The following is a 12,954-nucleotide window of genomic DNA, read 5'->3' on the forward strand; positions in this document are numbered from 1 at the left end:
GAGAAGTATATAGAGAGGAATAGATTGTATATATAACTTCTACAAATGAACTCCTATTTATAGGAGGAAATAAGTGAACAATTTGGTGGCCATAAGTGAACAACTTGGTGGCCACTGAGTAATAACTTGGTGGCCACACATACTTGGTGCCCAAGAATTTTGGTGGGCATCCAACTTACAACACTTCCCCTTGGATGTCCATTAATTAGATGATGTGCCTCATTAATATCTTATTAGGAAAAATCCTGTGGGAAAAAAAATCCTAATGAAGGAAAAAGAGTACGCATATCTAGTAATACGCTTTGAGAGCTGCCTCATTAAAAACCTTACCAAGAAAACCCAATGGGACAAAACTTGGTTAAAGAAAAAAGAGTACAATGCGTATTTCACTCCCCCTGACGAGGACCAAGATTCAGATGTCGGAGTCTTCGCATTCCAATCTTGAATATCATCTTCTCAAGAGTTGAAGTTGGCAAAGATTTGGTGAACAAATTTGCAGGATTGTCAGTTGAACGGATTTGTTGCACATCAATATCACCATCTTTCTGGAGATCATGTGTGAAGAATAACTTTGGTGAAATGTGCTTCGTTCTATCTCCTTTTATGAAACCTCCTTTTAATTGAGCTATGCATGCAGCATTATCTTCATATAATACTGTGGGTATTTTTGTATCACACTTTAAGCCACATCTTTCTCTGATGAAATGTATCACTGATCTCAACCACACACATTCTTTACTTTCTTCATGAATAGCGATTATCTCAGCATGATTTGAAGAAGTAGCAACAATGGACTGCTTTGTAGATCGCCATGATGTAGCAGTACCTCCGCATGTAAACATATAGCCTATTTGAGATCACGCTTTATGTGGATCAGATAAATAACCTGCATCTGCATAACCAACAAGATCTGTACTACCTTTGTTAGTATAAAACAGACCCATATCATTAGTTCTCTTCAGATATCGCAATATATGCTTAACTCCGTTCCAATGTCTTCATGTAGGAGAAGAGCTATATCTTGCTAGCAAATTAACAGAGAACGTTATGTCAGGTCTTGTAGCGTTAGCAAGATACATAAGTGCACCAATTGCACTAAGATATGGTACTTCAGGACCAAGAAGCTCTTCATTTTCTTCCTGAGGTCGGAATGGATATTTACTCACTTCAAGTGAGCGAACAACCATTGGAGTACTTAAAGGATGCGCATTGTCCATGTAAAATCGTTTTAAAACTTTTTTGTTATAAGCAGATTGATGGATAAAGATCCCGTCTGCTAAATGTTCAACCTGCAAACCAAGACAAAGTTTTGTTTTTCCGAGATCTTTCATCTCAAATTCTTTCTTTAACTATTCAATCGCCTTTTGGAGCTCATCTAGAGTTCCAATTAGGTTTATGTCATCAACATAAATAACAAGTATAACGAACTCTGATTTTGTTTTCTTAACAAAAACGCATGGACAAATAGCATCATTTATATAACCTTCATTTACCAGGTACTCACTGAGGCGATTGTACCACATGCGCCCTGATTGTTTTAGACCATACAATGATCTTTGTAATCTGATTGAATACATCTCCCGAGACTTTGAACTAATTTCTTCAGGCATTTTTAAATCCTTCAGGAATTTTCATATAGATTTCATTATCAAGTGAGCCATAAAGGTTAGCTGTAACCACATCCATCAGATGTATTTCAAGGTTTTCACCTACAGCTAAACTGATAAGATATCGAAATGTTATGCCATCCATAACGGGTGAATATGTTTCTTCATAGTCGATACCGGGTCTTTGAGAGAATCCTTGTGAAACAAGGCGTGCCTTGTATCTCACAATTTCATTTCTCTCATTCCTTTTCTGTACAAAGACCCATTTGTGGCCAATTGGTTTTACACCATTAGGCGTTTGGACTACCGGTCCAAAAACATCACGTTTGGCAAGTGAATTCAATTCTGATTGAACTGCCTCTTGCCATTTTGGCCAATCATATCTTCGTCGACATTCTTCGACAGATTGAGGTTCCTGATCCTCAATGTCTTTCATAATATTCAGTGCAACATTATATGCAAAAACATTATCCACCATAATCTTCGATCGATTCAAATCTATCCCATCACCAGAAGAACTCAATGATTGTTCTTTACTCACTTGAGTCTCGGGTTCCCTAATATCTTTAGGAATATCAAGATTAATCAGATCTTGAATATATTGATGATATTCTTTCATAGTGTCATTCTGATCATTTTTCGTGTTTCTTTTTCAAGGATTTTTATCCTTAGAACCCAATGGCCTACCACACTTCAGGCGTGTATGAGATTCAGAGGCTATGACACTAGTAGATTTTCCCTTTTCCCTTTGGGACATCAATTAGGATAGGCACATTCTATGCAGGGATATGTGACTTAGTTATTCTTTTCAAATCAGTAAATGCGTCTGGTATTTAATTTGTTATTTTTTGCAAGTGAATGATCTTCTAGATCTCATGTTCACATATAGAGGCAGGTGTATCAGAATGAGATAGTGATGAAACCCTCCACGCAATTTCTCTTTTGATTTCTTTTCTCTCTCCCCCTAATTGTGAAAAATTTGTTTCATCAAATCGACAATCTGCAAATCTAGCAGTGAATAAATCTCCCGTCAATGGCTCAAGATAGCAAATAATAGAGGGTGATTCAAACCCAACATATATTCCTAACCTTTTTTGGGGGCTCATCTTAATGCGCAGTGGTGGTGCTACCGGCACATATACAACACAACCAAAGATTCGGAGATGAGTAATAGTTGGGTCATGACCAAATACTAATTGTGACGGGGAGTATTTATTATAATGAGTCAGTCTAAGACGAATAAGAGATATTGCATGTAAGATAGCATGACCCCAGACGGTAGTGGGCAACTGTGTTTTCATAAGTAGTGGTCTTGCTATCAATTGTAGTCGTTTAATAAATGACTCAACAAGGCCATTTTAGGTATGAACATGAGCTACAGGATGTTCAACTTTTATCCTAACTAACAAACAATAATCATCAAAAGATTGAGACGTAAATTCTCCGGCATTATCGAGGCGTATAGAATGGGATAATCCGAAAACTGTGCCCTTAAGCGTATTATTTGTGCCAATAATTTCGCAAACGCCAGGTTGTCAGACGATAGGATGTGCACATGGGACCATCTTGAAGATACGTCTATTAGGACCATAAAATATCTGAATGACCCACAAGGTGGATGAATAGGTCCACATATATCCCAATGTATACACTCTAGAAAGGTAGAGGATTCAATGTCAACTTTCATTAGTGATGGCTTAGCTATCAATTTGCCCTGATAACAAGCGGCACAGGAAAATTCACCACTTTCAAGAATCTTCAGGTTCTTAAGTGGATGCCCATTTGAATTTTCAATAATTCGTCTCATCATTATTGATCCAGAGTGACCTATTCGGTCATGCCAAAGCACAAAAGTACTTGAATCATTAAACTTCTAGTTTACGAGCGAGTGTGCTTCAATTGTACTAATTTCTGCACAATACAGACCAGAAGACAAAGTTGGTAATTTCTCCAAAACATATTTCTGGCCGGAGACATTCTTTGTAATGGCAAGATATTTATCATTTATTTCGTATAATGTCTCAACGTGATACCCATTACGACGGATATCTTTGAAACTTAACATCTTGGGGATTTAAAAGAGAATACTGCATCTTCTATAACAAGTTTCGTCCCTTCGGCAGAAATATAGTAGCTCTTCCGGAGCCTTCAATCAATTTTGAATTGCCAGAAATTGTATTAACATTTTCCATTTGCCTACGCAAGTGAGAAAAGTATTTCTCATCTTTGAATATGGCATGCGTTGTTCCACTATTAATCACACAAATATCTTTATGATTGGTCATTGATACAAAGAAAATTTGAGGAATTTCCATATATTCTTCAAAATAGAAGAATAGACAAAGTGAACATGAACGTAGATATTATTATTAAACAAAGCATTACACAAACTTTATTTACATAACTATGGAAACATAACTATTATAGCTAATAGTAACAACATGGATGAAAATAATATGGGCAAATGGAAAATGTTAATACAAAGAAATCTGCCACATCTATAATAGTTATGTTATAGCTAGATGTGGCAGATTTCTTTGAACTCACTTTATTTACATAACTCACTATTTTTCCTTTAGTGAGTTCAAAGAAATCTGCCACATCTAGATGTATGGGCTCAACATTATCTTCAGAAATAAAATTTACTTCGGCATTCTTTTCTGCCTTTTTGAGGAAGGCTTGATAAAGCTCAACTAGATGCTTTGGCGTACGACAGGTACGTGACTAGTGCCCCTTTCCTCCACATCGGTAGCATTTATTTTCTGAATCTTTTTTTTTTGGCACAACTTCATGCTTTTTATCCTTATTTTTACACTACTGGTGGTGAAGGGTATTATTTGGTGCAAGACGAGAATCATGATTAAAATTTCTTCCTCGACCATGGTCATGACCACAACTGGGGCCACGACCTCTTCCACGCCTAGAATGGCGAAAATTTGCCTCATTCACTTTAGGGAATGGGGCAGTACCAGTAGGTCGGCTTTCATGATTTTTCATTAATAATTCATTATGTTGTTCAGCCACTAGAAGATGTGAGATTAGATCAGAATATTTCTTGAACTTCATCTCTCGGTATTGCTGCTGCAGGAGCATACTCGTGGCAGGAAAAGTGGAGAATGTTTTCTCCAGCATATCATGATCAGTGATATTTTCACCACATAATTTCAATTGAGAAATAATTTTAAACATGGTAGAATTATACGCCCAAATAGATTTAAAATCTTGTAGCCTCAGATAGATCCAATTAAAACGTGCTTATGGAAGCACAACCATCTTCAGGTGGTCATATCTATCTTTTAAATTATTCCACAGCATAAGAGGGTCTTTAACAGTGAGATATTCTATTTCTAAGCTCTCATCAAGGTGATGACGAAGGAATATCATTGCCTTGGCACGGTCTTGATTCGATGCCTGATTTTTATCTTTGATGGTGTCTGTCAGACCCATCGCATCAAGATGAATTTTGGCATCAAGTACCCAAGACAAGATAGCTTTTGCCAGATATATCTAAGGCAACAAATTCACGTTTAGAAAGATTTGTCATTAATTAAGAAAAAGAAAGTCGATACCTTCGAGGCTTTCAAAGTATTTGCTCGAGATGACAGAGTCTCGTACTGATAACGTGTTATAAAATAAAGTCTATGAAATAAATACACAAGAGAGAAGTATATAGAGAGGAATAAATTGTATATATAACTTCTACAAATGAACTCCTATTTATAGGAGGAAATAAGTGAACAATTTGGTTGTCACACGTACTTGTGTCCAAGAATTTTGGTGGGTATCCAACTTACAACAATTATCTAGTTTAACAAAAAAAAAAAAAAGTGCTTGTGGCTTGTGGGGGACTAATTTTTGAATTTCTTTTTCAATCAACTCTTCCGCGGAAAGAGGTCAGTATTTTTTCTAGGTTGAAAAAGGCACAAATGTTTGTTGGGGGGGGGGGGGGGGGGGGGGGAAGGAAGAGTATGCCAGTGGGCATTTGCTTACAATTTCAAACGCATTGCTTAGCGGGAAAACGCTACTCTGTATCATCAATGGAGAAGAGAACGGGCATCACCAAGAAGAGACCTCGCAAACCTGGAAAGGAAGTTGGGGATATAGAGGACATCTTCAGTAATGACGAAACCCTACAAATCAGGGCATCTCTATTGGAATGGTACGACAAAAATCAAAGAGACCTTCCTTGGCGAAGAATCAGTAGTAGTGATGCTTCTGATGATAAAAGGGGTTATGCAGTGTGGGTTTCTGAAGTTATGCTTCAACAAACTAGGGTTTCAACTGTGGTTGATTATTTCAATAGGTGGATGAACAAATGGCCTACTCTTCATCATCTCTCTCAAGCTTCTCTTGAGGTTATATTGATGTTATGTTTTTCTCCTCTCTCTCTCTCTCTCTCTATTTTTTTGGAATTTGTTGAATTCAGAGTTTTCTTGGTTTATCTTACATTGCAGGAGGTGAATGAAATGTGGGCTGGTTTGGGGTACTATAGACGAGCTCGGTTTTTATTAGAGGTGAGGTTTATATTTAGCTTCTACTTCCACAATGTATGCCGGCACAATGTTATCAAATCTGCGCTTTAGCGAAAAGTATGTTGAGCGCTTCACTGTCTTCATCAAAGCTCTAAGACATACTTTTCCTTGTCGATGAGTGTCTCAGGCGACACTAGACAATTGATATTTCATTTCATCATTAATTATTTTCAATTTCCTTGCCCATATATTTGTTATTCATGGTTATTATTATTAGTCTTGAACTAAATGTATATATTTGTATTTTTTCTCCATTTGTGCCTTTTTTCATTAAAGCCCATCCCTTTATTTGCGCTTAAAGTCCCAGCAGACTGTGAGCTTTTTTGCGCGTTTCGCTTTTGATAACACCGTGTGAGCATTGGTTTAACTGTTGGTTATTTTGAAGAGAGCGAGACATTTTACATGGTTGCTGAGTTGTGAACTACTTAGAACTTTTATTTTTCTTTGACTTAGTTATATTCAAGTAGCACATCATAGAAGATAAAATGATAGCACCTGAGATGGTTTCGTAATATTCTCATTGGCCTCCATATGCTCCAGTTTGTAAGTGCGACACTATGATGATTGAATGTACCCAAAGAGGACAAAGTATCGGTAATATCATATACAGAGAAGAAGTCGTTTCAAAAGCTATAAATTTCTGGAACTAATGCAGAGTTGACCAAGAACAGAACACAACAAAATTAATGGATCGATTGGGTGCTACGAACTAGTGGGGTTATGGGATGTAAACTCTCAATTGTTGCCATCATTAAACTTACATTAGGTTGGATATTTGCTAGAAGGCTTGATCAGGGACTTGTATGTACTAGTCAGGATAAGTGTGACATTTTTTTTTTCTTCTTTTTTTACCCCTCCCCCCAGGAGCTTCCTCATTTGCTCCCTTGGTGATTCGAACTCGCAACCTTTGGGTTGAAAGTGGAGGGCGCTTACCATCTGAGCAACCCCCTCTTGTCAAGTGTGACATTTAGAGATCCCTAATGCATTGAAAAAATGAATTATTTAGTATTGGACCAAAGTGAGCACAAATAGAGCAGAATGGATACAGAGGATGTGTAGAGTTGGTGATATAGCTCCGCAATCAAAGAGCAGTGCCTCTTCGAATTAGACACATTATAAGAGCAGCATAATGTATTTTAACTGCATGGAGCGTATTCCTACAGAGGAACTCAGCATTTATCCATCTATGTAGTCCTCCAGTTGCCAAGTGGCAATTGATTAGCTAAGGGTGGAGAGTCCAAATGCTGTTTGATGAGGTTTTCTGCAGACTAAGAGATGAAAATCTCAATTTGTGTGTAGAGGAAATTACAATTTTTAATCGGCTTCAAGATTACTGCTATGATGTTGCAAATTAGCATTCTTAGCTCTGCTGAATTGTTTATGCTCGAGTTTGCTTATTCGAGATATCTGTGTTTTTGCAGGGTGCAAAAGAGGTAGTTGAAGGAGGAGGTAGTTTTCCAGAGACAGTTTCAGATCTTCGCAAGATCAGAGGAATTGGTGAATATACTGCTGGCGCTATTGCATCAATTGCCTTCAAAAAGGTCATTAGGTTCTGCAAACTTTTGTCCTACTACTAATACACTCTTCCTCTTCTCATATTTTCTAAGTTATTACTGTAGGCAGTGCCTGTTGTTGATGGAAATGTGGTCAGGGTAATTTCTAGGCTGAAGGCCATATCCGCGAATCCAAAAGACCCTGTGACAGTTAAGAGTTTTTGGTGAGTCTTTGTGATGTATAAAGCAGTTTTTATTGCTTTTTTACTGTAATAGTTAGTAAGCAAGTTTGAACAACCATACACTAAAGAGAGATGCATTGTACTTCATTCTCCACTTATCTTTTATTTCTATTTCTTATCAAATATATTCAGGGAACAGATAAATTGTTATCTTGCTTAAGCAGTGATCATGCCAGATACTAGTAATCACTCAATTTCAGATATTACTTTATTTCTTAATGAGTTTTCCTTCTTTTTTCTTTTCAATTAGGAAACTTGCAGGGCAGTTAGTTGATCCTTGTAGGCCTGGAGATTTCAACCAAGCTCTTATGGAACTTGGGGCTACATTGTGCTCTCTTTCGAATCCAGGTTGTGCTGCATGCCCCATCTCTGCTCAATGTCATGCTTTATCACTCTCTAGGCAGAACGAGTCAGTTCATGTTACAGATTACCCAATTAAAGTTGTGAAGGCCAAACAAAGGCATGAGTTCTCCGCTGTTAGTGTTGTGGAAATACTGGATTGCCAGGAAACAACGGGACCTAAATCCAGCAGCAAATTTATTCTTGTAAAAAGACCAAATAAGGGTCTGCTTGCTGGCCTCTGGGAGTTTCCATCAGTTCTCTTGGAGAAGGAAGCAGACTGGGCCTCAAGAAGAAAAGCAATTGATAACTTTTTACAGTCATCATTCAATCTAGATCTTAAAGAGTCTACTAGAATAGTTTCACGAGAAGATATTGGAGAATATGTACATGTCTTCAGTCATATACGCCTCAAGATGCACGTAGAGTTGTTGGTCTTACATCCAAAAGGTTTATTCTATGTGTTGACTTATTACCTCATGGTTAATGATTCAAATGTTTAGTAGCACCTTTTTAATATACTTAATTGCATGTGCTTTCTGTTGACATGTAGGAAATAGAAGCATTGACAATAAAAAGCTGGACAAAGAGAGTATTACATGGAAGTATGTCGATAGCAAAAACCTTGGTAGCATGGGATTAACATCTGGAGTAAGAAAGGTACTGCTGAAAACCAAAGGATACGGTGCAGTTGAATGTTATAATGAAGAAATGTGATTGATCATATAAGTCAGTTGTAAATAAGGAAATAAGAACTTCTCTGGAACAGCAAACATCTTACTGACATGCTGCATAATGAATTGACAATTCACATCTTGAGTTGAATATTTTTCTTTAATCTGTAATGCACTTTCGAGAGCTTTGCCTCTGGGATCATGCCAATATATGTACAAGTAGACATTATAAAATGCTTGATATATGAAGTTATCTTGTCACTTCGTACTTAGCTCATGTGTGACTGTTTTCCGGCTGTTGAAATTTTAACATTGTGCAACATAGTTATCAGGTATTAAAAATAACATTACTACTGTGTTCAGATGTTCAACATTAGTTTCTGATATTACCATCTAAGGCTAGTCTTCAAACACTTGGTTCAATGGTCAACGTTGCAACCAAGAGTACTATATGTTGGATGTCCTGTCTATAAAGAATTTATCTTGATCAATAACCCGACTTTCCTGCTGCTTTCATATTTGTTGAACATGACTGGAAATGTGAACCAATGATGACCAAAATTTTCTTCTAATGCAGGTTTATAGCATGGTACAGAAACACAAGCAAACTGAACAGGATATCATCCCGAAAGTGAGGAGGAAGACAGCAGTTAGAAGATAGAGATAGTACTTGGCTGTGCCAACAAAAACTGACCCCTCAGGTAAACTTTCTCCAAATCTTTCATCGTCTTCCAGGAAATTCCTTCCTGGTCTAAGAATATGCGTAAGGTCTCATTATTTTCTGATTGGGTTTCTATTATTTTCGACTATTATTGAACTTCCTGGTAATGTCTGTTCTTGTTTCATAAACATCTACCCCTAATTTAAGTGGAATTTCTCCTTTGAACATTCCAGCCAAGCAAATGTTTTGGTGGTCAGAATGATACAATACGCTTTGTCATTTTAAGAATTAAATTGCTTCTACCGTAGTACCCCCATTAAAAAGTTAAGATAATTACATGTTCATAATTCATAGCTACAATAAATGATCTTATTTGGTTTCAGGAAACATTCAAGGTTCCCTTAGTAACTGGGAATTTAGCCAGGAAGACATTATTGTGCAGCTGTTTGACAATTGGTGTATAACAGATCATACAGATGCTAAATTATTGTATCGCATGTGTTTCCAAGCTCTTGTCTGCTCTATTAAGCAGATGCATCGGATTCTGTACTTTTAAGTAATTAAAGTGGATGTGTAAGGACTGCAAGCGGTTCCAGGAATCTAATGGCTGTAAAATAGTCTGTACATTGAATACGTTTGACTGGCATAGATTTTGGAGCTTAAACTTTTTTTGTTCCTTTTCCCCTTTTGGTTGGTTGTCTTCTTTCAGATGTAATGAATGAAAGTACAAACAACATACCCAGTTGAATCCCACAATTTGAGGTCTGGGGAGGGTAAAGTGTATGCAGACCTTACTCCCACCTTGGAAGGTAGGGAGGTTGTTTCCGAAAGACCCTCGGCTCAAAAGAAAACGAGGGAAAAGAGTCAGATACGGACAAGCAAATTAAAACAATGCAAAAATGAGAAATAGCAAGAGCAAAAAAGTCATGATAAATAGCAAAGAGAGACAAGATCTAACACATAGAAGCAGGGTAAAAATACTCCTAATACGAGAAAGGAAACCTTGTGGCCCCCCACTAGCCCTCCACCTTGATACTCGACCTTCACTCTTTCCTATCACTGATCATGTCCTCGGTAAGCAGAAGTAGTGCCATGTCTTGTCGAATCACTTCTCTCCAGACCTTCTTTGGCCTATCCCTCCCTCTCTTCAGGCCCACCACTGCCATCCTCTCGCACCTCCTCATTGGCGCATCAACACATCTCCGCTGCACATGGCCGAATCACTTCAACCTTCCTTCTCGCATCTTATCCACCACAGGGGTCACACCCACCTTATCCCGAATCACTTCATTCCAAATCTTATCTCTCCTTGTATGCCCGCACATCTATCTCAGCATCTGCATCTCAGCTACCTTCATCTTCTGGGCATGAGCTTTCTTAACTAGCCAGCATTCCGTCCCATACAACATAGTCGATCTAACCACCGCTTTGTAGAACTTTCTCTTTAGAATAGGCGGCACCTTCTTATCGCACAACACCACCGATTCGAGCTTCCATTTCATCCATCTCGCTCCAATACGATGTGTGATATCATCGTCAATCTTGCCAGTCCCTTGGATGATCGACCCCAGGTACTTGAAACTTTCTTTCTTCGGGATGACCTGAGTATCCAGCTGCACGTCCTCGTCCTTTACCTGTCTCCCATCACTAAACTTGCACTCTAAGTACTCTGTCTTAAACCTGCTCAAATTGAAACCCTTCGACTCCAGAGTCTGTCGCCAAACCTCCAGTCTCGCGTTAACACCGTTCCGCGACTCGTCAATAAGCACAATGTCATCTGCAAACAGCATGCACCATGGTACCTCTCCTTGAATGTGGCTTGTCAGAGCGTCCATTGCCACAACAAACAGAAACGGGCTAAGCGCGGACCCTTGGTGCAGGCCCATCGTGACTGGAAAGTGTTCCGAGTCACCTCCAACCATCCTCACCCGGGTCTTGGCTCCATCATACATGTCCTTAATCGCACTATGTATGCTACAGGAACACCTCTAGCTTCCAGACATCTCCACAGCACCTCCCTTGGGACTTTGTCGTAAGCCTTCTCAAGGTCAACAAACACCATGTGCAAGTCAGTCTTCTTATCCCTATACTGCTCCACCAACCTCCTCACAAGGTGAATGGCTTCTGTAGTCGAATGACCCGGCATGAATCCGAACTGGTTATCTGAAATAGAAACTAACTTCCCCATCCTCGCTTCCACCACTCTCTCCCAAACTTTCATCGTATAGCTCAATAGCTTGATACCCCTATAGTTGTTGCAGTTCTGGATATCTCCCTTGTTTTTACAACGGGATCATGGTGCTCCATCTCCACTCTTCAGGCATCTCCGCCGTCCTAAAAATAACATTCAACAACCGCGTAAGCCACTCCAAGCCTCCCCTACCCGTATTCTTCCAAAATTCTACCGGTATTTCATCTGGCCCAGTCGCTCTCCCCTTGCTCATCTTCTGCATAACCCCCTCGACCTCTTCAACCTTGATCCGCCTGCAGTATCCAAAATCGCGGCGGCTCTCAGAGAGCTCCAATTCGCCTAAAACGATGTTCCAGTCCTGCTCTTCATTTCGGAGTTTATGAAAGTAGGACTGCCATCTTCGTCTAATAAGGACATCCTCCACCAAAACTTCCCCTCCCTCGTCTTTGATACATTTCACTTGATCCAGGTCCCGAGCCTTCCTCTCCCTCGCTTTGGCTAGCCTGAGTGTATAATCAGATGTTGACTTTTGACTGACGAAGTTATAGCTTCTCCAATGAGATGATTTATCTCCTGGATTTTAAATTTGTAAAAAATTTTGGGGTAAAAGAAAGAACACTATTTGATTCCTGTTACAAACAGAATTTGAACACTGAAAAAGGTTGGTGGCTGAAGAACTCGAAGTAAATGACCGGACCATCTTTTATGCCCATGGGTTTCACAGTGTTTTGAGGAATTTCAAGTGTAACGAGTGATAACAAAAGAGCACTGAGCATAACTATGATGATAAAATTATAAAATCTCTCATTTTACATTAACTAGCTTAACTGGAAAAAATTCAATAGTAGGCCGGTCAAATTTTTAAGTGCGATCAGTTTTATCTTTTCAAATGATTGGTATGCACGTTGTGGGATTCACTGGGTATGTTGTTGTTGTTGTTGTTGGTATTCAATCTGAGGCAAGGAAGACCATTGAAACTTAGCCTGTTCATGTTCGTAAAAATGACAGTGTAGCTAATTTGTGCTTCCAACGTAACTGAAAGATAACCATGGCTTATAAATACTACAAAGTAGTCGAAAAATAGCCATATGAAATTTAGCAAATTTTCCTGGAGTTTGAACTTTGAATTGCTGAAAGTGAAACTCAAGGCAGTGTTGTGGACTTTGAAATTTATACAAGTGAAATTCTAGGATAGTGTCTTGGAGTTCAAAACTT

General features: G+C 38.7%; 1 protein-coding gene and 1 pseudogene across 1 annotated transcript; one reads left to right on the top strand and one right to left on the bottom strand.

Moving 5' to 3' along the window:
• The first annotated feature begins 5,538 nt into the window (after nucleotides 1–5,538).
• Nucleotides 5,539–10,225, top strand: LOC132631421 (adenine DNA glycosylase). The gene is made up of 8 exons (XM_060346997.1): nucleotides 5,539–5,962; nucleotides 6,062–6,121; nucleotides 7,561–7,680; nucleotides 7,759–7,856; nucleotides 8,125–8,663; nucleotides 8,767–8,873; nucleotides 9,465–9,588; nucleotides 9,932–10,225. The coding sequence occupies exons 1-7, from the start codon at nucleotides 5,576–5,578 to the stop codon at nucleotides 9,546–9,548; spliced, it is 1,395 nt and encodes a 464-aa protein (XP_060202980.1). The 5' UTR covers nucleotides 5,539–5,575; the 3' UTR covers nucleotides 9,549–9,588; nucleotides 9,932–10,225.
• Nucleotides 10,226–10,873: 648 nt separating this feature from the next.
• On the bottom strand, nucleotides 10,874–12,439 carry LOC132630902 (uncharacterized; annotated as a pseudogene).
• Between the last annotated feature and the right edge of the window lie 515 nt (nucleotides 12,440–12,954).

The sequence above is a fragment of the Lycium barbarum genome, chromosome 3 (genome assembly GCF_019175385.1).
Source record: "Lycium barbarum isolate Lr01 chromosome 3, ASM1917538v2, whole genome shotgun sequence".
In the NCBI taxonomy this organism is placed as follows: domain Eukaryota; kingdom Viridiplantae; phylum Streptophyta; class Magnoliopsida; order Solanales; family Solanaceae; genus Lycium; species Lycium barbarum.

Excerpts from the sequence above, each read along its gene's own strand:
- LOC132631421 (XM_060346997.1), top strand. The coding sequence starts at position 5,576 with ATGCCAGTGGGCATTTGCTTACAATTTCAAACGCATTGCTTAGCGGGA. Across the intron at positions 7,681-7,758 it reads CATCAATTGCCTTCAAAAAG|GCAGTGCCTGTTGTTGATGG; the intron begins GTCATTAGGTTC and ends TTATTACTGTAG. Across the intron at positions 8,664-8,766 it reads GTTGGTCTTACATCCAAAAG|GAAATAGAAGCATTGACAAT; the intron begins GTTTATTCTATG and ends GTTGACATGTAG.